The sequence below is a fragment of the Gekko japonicus genome, unplaced genomic scaffold (assembly GCF_001447785.1).
Source record: "Gekko japonicus isolate JY-2015 unplaced genomic scaffold, Gekko_japonicus_V1.1 scaffold332, whole genome shotgun sequence".
Classification (NCBI taxonomy): Eukaryota; Metazoa; Chordata; class Lepidosauria; order Squamata; family Gekkonidae; genus Gekko; species Gekko japonicus.
The window spans coordinates 910,376-920,293 of record NW_015177015.1 but is presented as its reverse complement, the minus strand read 5'-3'; the positions used below and the strand labels follow the sequence as shown (position 1 = coordinate 920,293).

The window sequence follows — 9,918 nt, the reverse complement described above, 5'->3', positions numbered from 1 at the left end:
GGGGGGGAGGCAAGGGGGGAGATTGAGCGGGGGGGTGGAGGAGACGGGGGAGGAACCGGCGGGATGGGGGGAACTTACCTCCTTCTCCTGCTTCCTCTTCTGCCTCATGTGTGGAGGTCCCTCCCCACGAGTATCGCGGGTCCCGCCCCTTGTAATACCAATTCTGCTACATATTTTTCTAGGTAAATCTCATTGATACTGCTTCTACTTGTCCAGAACAGCCTGCCATCTCATATAGTACTTAAAAGAGGCTTCTTGAATTCCACTTTCATTGCCACTTGAAAGATATTTGCTGTTCATCTTATAACTAACTCAGTAAGACTCAGACACAAGGTTGGGTTCATAACTAAGCATATTCTATTCAATAGCAAACACAGTAAACCTAATAAATACAACAGAACAGCAGATTCAGCATAGCCATCTACTGAGGCATAACTAAAGATTTACTTAGACACATTCAAATATATGACAGAAATCAAAATCAGTAAGTCTGCAGAAGTTTATAGTTTTATTTGAAATCTTGTTTTTCTGGAACACTGTGACCTTTTGAGAATCCAATGTTTTATCATGAACTGGTTTTCCCCCCTGAAGACATACATGTTTCAAAATGTACTCTTCATGCAGTCTAAAAAACTCCAGTGCAAGGCAGATACTGTCTTCTGAGAAGGTACAATTAAGTTCAAATACTTTAATTATTGTCTGTTGGGGAATGCTATTAAACTCTGCTTTCCTCACTCAGGGGGCTGGCAATACACAGAGTACTTTTCTTTCTCATTACAGCACAGCTCCTCCCTTATCTATGCTAGGCTCCCAGCTAATTTGCTATTGTGTAGCCAGTTTCTGCAGAACAGGACCTGATTTTTATTCAGATACACCACTTCAGTACTGACCTGTAGCTGTAGCCAGAACCAACTGTCATGGAGGCCCAAGAGGTAGCTCAGTCCCTTCGGGCCCCCAAATGTTCACGCTGTCGGAACCATGGGTTTGTGGTGCCGGTCAAGGGTCATGCAGGCCAGTGCCGCTGGAAGCAGTGCCCATGTGAGAAATGTGCTCTCATCACTGAACGTCAGAAGATCATGGCTGCTCAGAAGGCCTTGAAGAGACAGGTCCCAGACTCTCCACCCAGGGAGACGTTCCCACCTACTCATGGCAGCCCTAGTGAAGGACAAGTGAACACAGCTAGTATCAGAAAGAGCTCAAGACTGAACACTACACAACCCTGCAATCATGGGCCTGTCATGCATGAAGGAGCCAACGCTACCTTGGCAGTCAACAACTGTGGCAGAACAGGGATCAGCCAGGCACTTCCTAAACCTAGCTCTCCAACCTTCATTGACTTAGGTATATGTACTGGTCATATTCCAGAGGTTGTCAGTCTGTTTTGTTTGAATGTGATAGTGGTAGTTGGGGCTGCTCTTTGCCTGACAAGGTGGCATGGTTTATTTTGCAGTCCTAGCTGAGGACTTTGTAGCTGCAGAAATCCAGTCTCGGAGGCTGTTTGTTTGTGTTTCATTGTTTCCAAAAAATAAAGAAAGGGGGGGGGAGAAAGAAAATAAAATAAGACCAAACCCCACCAGATTTTGCAGCCAGGCACTGTTTAAGGATTTGCTGGTCTTGCATACCCTTGAACTTCCAATTTAGCAACAAGGCTCAGAGACTCTAGATTTGAAATGAGCTGTGTTATATTTTACAGGCTTCTCCTAAAGCAAGGAGATTTGCCATGCAGACAAAATTGACAAAGATTTGTCTAGAATACATTTCTCATACAGTATAAAAGAGAAAACAAGGTCTAAATGAGGGATTTTACTGGGCTTTATTATGGAAGCTTATTTTGCATTTAGATGTGCTTTGAAAAACAGTGAATGGGGGGAGGAGGAACTCTCAAGGAATTGAGGGGTATAGATTCTCCCCCAACATTTCAATTATGGATGCTTTGGACAATTGCTTAAAAATAATGATTTTGGCAAGATGATTCCTAACATACTTGCCTTAAAATCTCCAATAAGATCTAAGACTACCTTCTTAATTGTTGGATTTTAGTAACAAAACTGGAACATTTAAACAGTGAATATGTTATAGTCAAATCCAAAATTGTTTCGTAATTTTGAATTTTTTTTAAAAAAATTTTTTTTTAAGATCTGTGGTTCTGTCACCAATCTGCTATCCAGCTGGTTATCTTACCTGTACTCTATTCTGTATAAGATTTTGCGTTGTCTTCTACTGTTTTAAAGTTGTACTGTATATCGCACTGTAACATGCATTGCAGCAAGATACACAGTATATATTTAAATTTTCTGAGCATTAAATTTTATTCTTTGGTTAGTTACTACCTAGAAGAAATGCAGAATGCAGAGCGGTCTGTTGGTTAAACTTATTGCTTACAGCCTGTTCTGGATAGGGTTTCACTCCCCCAAAAGAGCAGATTTTGTAGCATTGTGGTAATATTAGATCTGTACCTACAAATGCAGTACCAGTATTCAGCTTTGGCTGGTGAGACAGTGGCAGCCATTTCTTAGCTGGCAGGATCTGGTCCTGGTTATCCATGTTCTAATCACATCTAGCCTGGTCTATTGCAACACACCACCTAGGACTACCTTTAAAGCCTGCTTGGAAACTTCATTTGGTTCAACTACAGCAGTAAGACTGCTAACAGGTACAAATTACCATAATCTTACCTGCCTGATATTAAAAGAACTACATTGGCCATGTGTTAATTTCTGGGCACAATTCTAAGTGCTTGTCATTAACGCTAAAGCCTTAAATAAGCCTGTCTCTTAACTCAGGTCATCTGGCACGGATTTTTTTATGCTCCCCCTACACCTTTTGAGAGGAGTTGTGGTGGCTCAAGTGGTTAAGACGCTGAACTGCAGGCTGTGGAAGGTCAGTAGTTCAGCAGTTCGAGACCCGCATGATGGAGTGAGCTCCCATCTCTGGCCCCAGCTCCTGCCAACCTAGCTGTTTGAAAGCAAGAAATTGCAAGTAGATAAATAGGTACCACATGACCACGGAAACGTCTTCGGACAGCGCTGGCTCTTCGGCTTTGAAATGGAGATGAGTACCGCAACCCTAGAGTGGTATTCGACTGGCTTTCGAGCAAGGGAACCTTTTCCTTTACCTTACACCTTTTGAAGTTATGTGGGCAGCTGCCAGAGGGAGGGCCATTTTCCATAGTGGCTCTTCACTTCTGTACTGCCTCCCTCCCAGTTGCTCTCCTGCTGCTTGATCATCTTAGTTTTAGGTAGCAGGTAAAATATTTTTAATTTATCCAGGCATTTGGCTGTTTGCCTGTTTTATTTGCAACTTCCCTGTTTCTGCTTTCCTTTTAAAAATATCTTTTCTACTGATTTTATAGCCACTGATTTTGTTCTTAACTTTTTAAATTGTTTTATTGACTACTATATTTTGTATTGTAATTTACTGATCCTGGAGCATAATAGTTATGGGGCAGCATATACGTCATTCCAATGAATGAATGGTTCTTCAGTGTTGCATAAATCTATGTATCCAAGTGCATCGTGTTTGCTATATATTGCTAGGTCTTCCATCCATAGGCATTGCAAATTCAGAGATGGTATGAACTTGTTTCAATATCACATGATGATGTCAATTTCTAGATCTTGTTAACCTGTGAATAACAAAGCTGTCATTTAAGTATTTAGGGGAGGGGCTGTGACTCAGCGGTGGAGCATCTGCTTTGCACGCATAAGACCCCAGATTCAGTCCCCAACATCTCTAGTTAAATTTCCTAGTGTCTGGGTCATTGAAACAATTCTCCCAGTCACACAAAATTACTCATTTTAAGGGGCTTCCAGCTGGTAGACGAAATGTCTAAACTGAATATTCACAGTAGAAGCAAATTTTCAAAATACAAAAGTACAGAATAATCTCACATACTGTTGTTGATGTTAGTCTATCCTACAAATTCAGCCCAACCATTCTGGTTTGTTTCTTCTGTAGACCATCCTACTTTGCTTCAAGACTGTGCTGCTGTGTGTCCAGAATTGGTAGAAAGACAGCATCCCAAAGTGTATCCTGGGTATTCTGGGATGTACCCCTACCATCCATTCTCTGTGGGATTCACTATCAACCAACCAGGCTATAGAGGTCCACCCCCTGCATCAGTATTACCCCTGCAAACAGGTTTCAGACACTTTCCTAGTAGTCACGGGCCCGGGAACGTTGCTTCTTTGCCAGTAAGTGGTGTTTTCTCTTTATTATTGCACAATGAAGCCCTGTCTCTTGTTTTTAAGAATGTCCTGAAACACTTTTGCAAAGTTAGTCTTGGCAGCTGGTAATTTCAACATTTGTCTTGGAAAGTAAGTAGATGTGATGTTCTTAGGGATGTGTGAAACCTGTCCTTTTATTTCCACTAGGTGTTTCTACTTTTCCTCATCAAGGGCTTGGATATGCACAGAAAGTTTATGTCCTCAGATAGCCTTGCTTTTGGGTTTAGTTATCCTTGCAGGCATAAATCAAATGCATATTGTCTTTTGCTTTTAATGGGAATAGACATTTGGTTGTACTTCAGGTGCACATTTCACTTCTCAGGTAGCTGTGAGAGGGCCTGTGCAATTATCTGCCAAACATTCCCCCCCCCCAAAGGAATGTAGATTGACTAGAACCATGCACAAGGTGGATGTGGCTTAATTGTCCATATTAATGGAATTACAATAGGTGCATCAGAAACTGAACTAAACAACAAATGTATTTTTGTTCACAGAAAATCATAACTCTTTTCCTGTTCCTACTCCATTGTTCTTCCTGTGTGTGTCTAGGATCCAGTTAAATGGACTATGGGGGGTGATTATGTAGAAATGGACATGATAAATGCTACTGGTATGGATTTTGCTGGATTAAGATGTTTCCTGCTTTCCCTTGTAGTGCAGAAGGATATATTTAGCCACATAAACCCAACTGAATGGTCTGGATGACATAACAGTAGAACAGGTTCTGGCTTAGAGTCCTGGACTCCACCCTTTCAAAGTGTCTGATATGATGGCTCAAATTCATACTGAACTGTGTGTTCTGGATTCTTTGTCTTTGTATAGATTCAAGATGCCAATGGGCACTTTCAGCCTGGCTATTATACTCCACTACCACCTTTTATACCTCAGGGGTTTCTGCCAGGGATTCACTACATTCCTCCACCTCTCCCATTAAATGTTGTTGCTGAAACTGCCAAGGAAACATCTGGTGAGTAAGAATAAGAATGACATCAGCCAGTTACAGGATGCTCAGGTGCACAAGCCCCATGTAGAGATTTGGAATACGTATATAGTGGAGAATCAATAATTTGCCAGCTTGCCCTCTTGATATTCACATTAGATTGCCCATTAGCAGAGAGGCCTGAACAGAAAACCAAATATGTGAAGGCCTGATCGGTAAGACCTGCGCACCTTGATTTTCTGATGTATTGCATCAGATGTTTTGATATATTGCTTTTCTGATGTATTGATGTACCTTATGCGTTGCTTTAAAAAGTTTGTTTGATTCAAGAGAATATTGTGTACTGGAAACTAAATATCATGGGGGAAATTCCATGAGTTCTATGTACTGAGCAATAAAACAGAAATTCAGGCAAACAAGCTGAAATAACTAGATTATTCTTATGTTTCAGCTGCCCCTGTGGATAGCCAGGATTCTGGAGTGATGAGTGAGCACAGCGATCCATCATCTCAGGAAGATGCTAGTGGAGAATGTTCCTGATACTCCTCTAAGCATTAAATTCACTGATAATCAGTTTTGTTATGTACAAGTGGTGTATTGCTGAAACCATTATTTTTGTTGTGGTTTGTTCTGGTTTAAACTGACATTAATCCTAATGCAGTCATCCAGGTTTACAGGATAACAGCATTCAGAGTGTTAGGTTCTCAATGTTTGTACCACATAGGAATTTCTCCCACTTGGAGTTTGGTGCAGTGTGCACTGATCTAGGCATAACTTCCTTATTACTCATCATAGAAAGGATGGAGTGTGGTAGAACTTCAATTCGTGTAGCTTGTGGAAAGTCAAATGGGTTGCTGAAGTACTCTTATCCCCAAATAAAAACCTAAACAAACACACCCTAATATAGATTTCAAGGCTGTAGCTCTGAAAACAAAAATTCTATCTATAAAGTTATCATTGATACCAACTTATCTTCTGTGCTTTTAACAGAAACCTGGTTGTGCAGATATTAACAGGTAGTATTGCTTATCTCTGTGTTATTTCTTATGCCAAACTGCTAGTAAAATCAGAGCAGTATGCTAGGCCAGTTCTTCTCAGACTCATTAGTAATGGTAAAGATCCTCTTTTCATAAACAGGACAACCCTAAATGGAATTGTGAGTCACATGTTTTATCACCATACCATATCTAAGTATCAAGTAATTCTAAGGCAATCAGTATACAACACAGATATACAGACATATGATAGCTTTTTTTTTTCTTAAGAAAAGCAACTTTGAGGAGGATCCATTTTTGACCAGGTAGCAGCTGGTAAGGATAGGGTGCTTAAACCTTTCCCTGGCAGTCTTTTTGGCCTCTTTTCCATCTTGTTCAGTCTCAAACAGGAGACACTTGTGAATAAAAATGAAATAACTCTCTTGTACCTGTTGCCCTAATTATGTATTGTCTGTGGATCCACCCGCTTTAAGTGGTATATCCTTGTAAGCTGCAAACATAATGACAGTCATATTTGTTTTAGGCCTGCATAGGAGCACCCTTTAGCCCAGTTGCTAATTCCTCTATGTACCTTGCTTCACTTTAGATATTGGCTTGGCCAATAGTAGTAGAAGCAGCAGCTGGATAGAAGCAAGGAAAACAAGCCAAAATCAACTTGTTGCTATATGGCATCTTTAATTTGGAGAAAGTAGTATCATGGTTTAAAGCGTCGCAGATCTTTCCTGATTTGTGTGTGTGGGGGGGATTTCACCTCTGTAAACATTCAGGGACAACAATATTTGGATAAGGATGAAAAATAGCATTCAACTTTAAGTACTCCTATCTGTTATAAAAGCTCTGTTACTTCTGTTCTGTTGTTAATGTTCTTGATACAAGTTAGGACTAAATAAATTAAAATGTTGACACCACCCTTAAGTTTTGAAATGTTTTTGTTCTGCAGACAGGTTTTACATTTTGTTCTGCAGACAGATTTTAGAAGTCGTATGAGAATATTATGATGAGGCTTGCTTTACAAAAGAACTCTATGGATTATACTTCTTGTTGTTTATGGGTCAGCACATCCAGCGATGCAACCAGATTTCTTAATTCTGGACATGGAATTCAATATCTAAAATATCTGAATTTCAATGCAAAATGCATAATATTGGGTACAAATTGGTGAACATGTATCTTGTATCATTGCTACACAACATTATACAGAAAAGGCTGTACATGTTCTGTGTAGGGCAATACTGAACTAATTAACTAACTTGCTTTCAACTGCCTAATCTATTTACTCTAGTAAATATAAATACCATAAGAGCTTCATGAAGGAAGGGGAGGGGTGGTGCTCCAGAAGAAAAGAGTATCGGAATATAAGGAGGGCATCCTGATGTCGGCTTCACCTCCCAGGTTCCATGGGAGGCAGAGGGAGCAGGAGGAGCTTTCTGCCTCTGATGGGGGGGGGGATCCCCTCCTTTAGTTTGGTGACTCCCAAAGTTGCCATAAAATCAGTGATGTTTGCCTATGTCCACAATCAATGGATGTCAAGATTTTGAGAGACAGTAGCAAGCACCACCCAAAATGGCTGGCAAAGAGGCACAGCCAAACTGAAAATGGCTGGTACAGGAGGTAGAGCTAAACACAGTACTCCCCCTTGGTTTGCAAAAGAATCACATGGCAAACCTACTGAGTACATAAAGTAGCCTTATTCAGAGCCAAGCTTAGTGCTATCAGTACGATGACTGGAAGCATGGTCCAGCCCATGGGAGAACAGCAAGCATACAGAATGAGGTAGTGGACTTTACTCCTGAAGACGTCTCCCCTCATGCAACAACTGTAACAGCTCCCTATACTGTAAGACTAGAACAAAGCTTCCTCTCTGCTTTGCAAAAGAAGCTCAGGGCAAAACTCAGCCGATTCATAAACAAACCTCCATTACGCTGACTCATTTTATTCCACAACTAGCCTGATACCCGTGCTTCGCTACGGGAGTCAAGTTCCGTAAATCCAGTTATAATACTGATGATGTGAAGTCTGAAATGTGACATTTGTTGCAGGAATTCTAGTGGAGAAGACTGTAGTGTAAAAAATGAAGCAAGACATACATACATACATACTTGTTTTTTTTCTCTACTGAAGGACCTCTCTGTAGACCACATTGGTGGTTCTGCCCTCAAGTGCTAGGATCACCAGGCTGCTTGGTGAGCTCACTCTGGAGCAGGCAACATTTAAGAAGCAGTCATCTGTTAAGTCAACACAATTGGGGGAACACGTTTTGCCCCTTTTTTACCCCCTTAGGGGTCATGTTTCTCAGAAATCTCTTGGGGCATGATTGATGTCATGGAAGGAATGCACTCCCCTTATGTTGGGTTTCTTGGTGCAGGGGTTTGGCCTGGGCATTGAATTGGGGGGGAGGGCATACCCCCCCTTTTTTTACAAAATTGCCTCTCATTTATGTTACATTTAAGAAGTGGAACATAACTACATATTCAAAACACCATCCGAGCAATCAGATATTAAGCAAGTTCATATGAACCAATTTTCTAGAACCCACATTGTGAGAAGTTAAATAACCTAATAAAGGAAACCATTTTTCTACAAATTTGGGGTATATTTCCATTGTGGGTGGGAGTGTGGCTAAGCTGGGCCAGCAGCACTGGTAAAGTGATCCTGCTGGGGCGGCGTCCCTGATGGATGAAAGTATCCTGGTCCTGCTCCTGCTCCTGACAGACACCTGCCTGTCTGGTGTTGGGGGGGATTATGTTTAAAGGCATCAGGGAGGCTGGGCCAGCAGCAGGGCTAAGGCAATCCTGCTGAGCAAACCTCCCTGGCAGCTGTAAGCATCCCACCTCCTCTCCTACACCTGACAGGCAGCTGCTTGTCCAGTGTAGGAGGGGGAGGAGTATTAGAAGCCACTGTGGAGGTGGGGCCGGCAGGATCACTAAGGCGTTACTGCTGGGGCAGGCTCCCTCATGGCTATAAGCACCCTGCAACTGCTGCTGCACCTGACAGACAACCGTGTGTTAGGTGTAGAAGGTGGGGGAAGTGTGTTGGAAGCCATCAGAGAGGCTGGGCCAGCAGCTTTGCTTCACCTCACAGGTGGTTCTTGGCCACTCCTGATTTCCTCAACTGTCATTAGCTCTCTGTAGTCCCATGTAATTGTTTTTTTAACCTCAGAATACTGAGCTCTGCAGCTGATCAATCAGAGTGGGGGGTGCACAGAGGCAGCTGCCTGGCAGCCCCATAGGAATCAGTGGGGGGAGCACATTTCCCCCTTTTTGACCCACTTAGGGGTTGAATTTCTAAAAATCCCTTCTTAGTGAGCACCTACACCATGGTAGGAGCGCTCTCCCTGAATTTGGTGTCTCTAGGTCCAGCGGTTTGGCCTGGGTGTTGATTTTACAGTGAGGGGACTTTCTTTTATATAGATAGATAGATAGATAGATAAACACATGATCAGCCATTTATGATGAGTAAAACTATTGGTCTGTCAAGGTCAGAACTGTCTGACTGCCAAACTTTCTTGACGCTATTCTGTTTACTGACATTCATACTATTTAATTTTCTCTCAGACATCCCATATTAATTAGCATTTTTCAGGGGTGCTGTTTCCCTGGAAGAGAAGGGGACTAAAAAGAAATGAAGGAAATGCTGATGGGGGAGGGCAAGAAGGGTACATGGAACCTTTTGTATAGTGGAGCAAACAACACACACCCAGTTTCCTCTGGCTGAAGGCCTCTTCATTAAGTTACCTGGAGGGCAGGTAACTTGGCTA

The 9,918-nt window shown here is 41.9% G+C and overlaps 1 protein-coding gene across 1 annotated transcript; it reads left to right on the top strand.

Moving 5' to 3' along the window:
- The first annotated feature begins 917 nt into the window (after window positions 1–917).
- Window positions 918–5,706, top strand: DMRTB1 (DMRT like family B with proline rich C-terminal 1). The gene is made up of 4 exons (XM_015427698.1): window positions 918–1,341; window positions 3,958–4,193; window positions 5,049–5,193; window positions 5,618–5,706. Exons 1-4 carry the CDS (start codon window positions 918–920, stop codon window positions 5,704–5,706), a joined length of 894 nt encoding a protein of 297 aa, XP_015283184.1.
- Window positions 5,707–9,918: the final 4,212 nt, after the last annotated feature.

Coding starts and splice junctions, on each gene's coding strand:
- DMRTB1 (XM_015427698.1), top strand. CDS start 918: ATGGAGGCCCAAGAGGTAGCTCAGTCCCTTCGGGCCCCCAAATGTTCA. Junction 4,194..5,048: donor GGAACGTTGCTTCTTTGCCA/GTAAGTGGTGTT, acceptor GTCTTTGTATAG/ATTCAAGATGCCAATGGGCA. Junction 5,194..5,617: donor AACTGCCAAGGAAACATCTG/GTGAGTAAGAAT, acceptor CTTATGTTTCAG/CTGCCCCTGTGGATAGCCAG.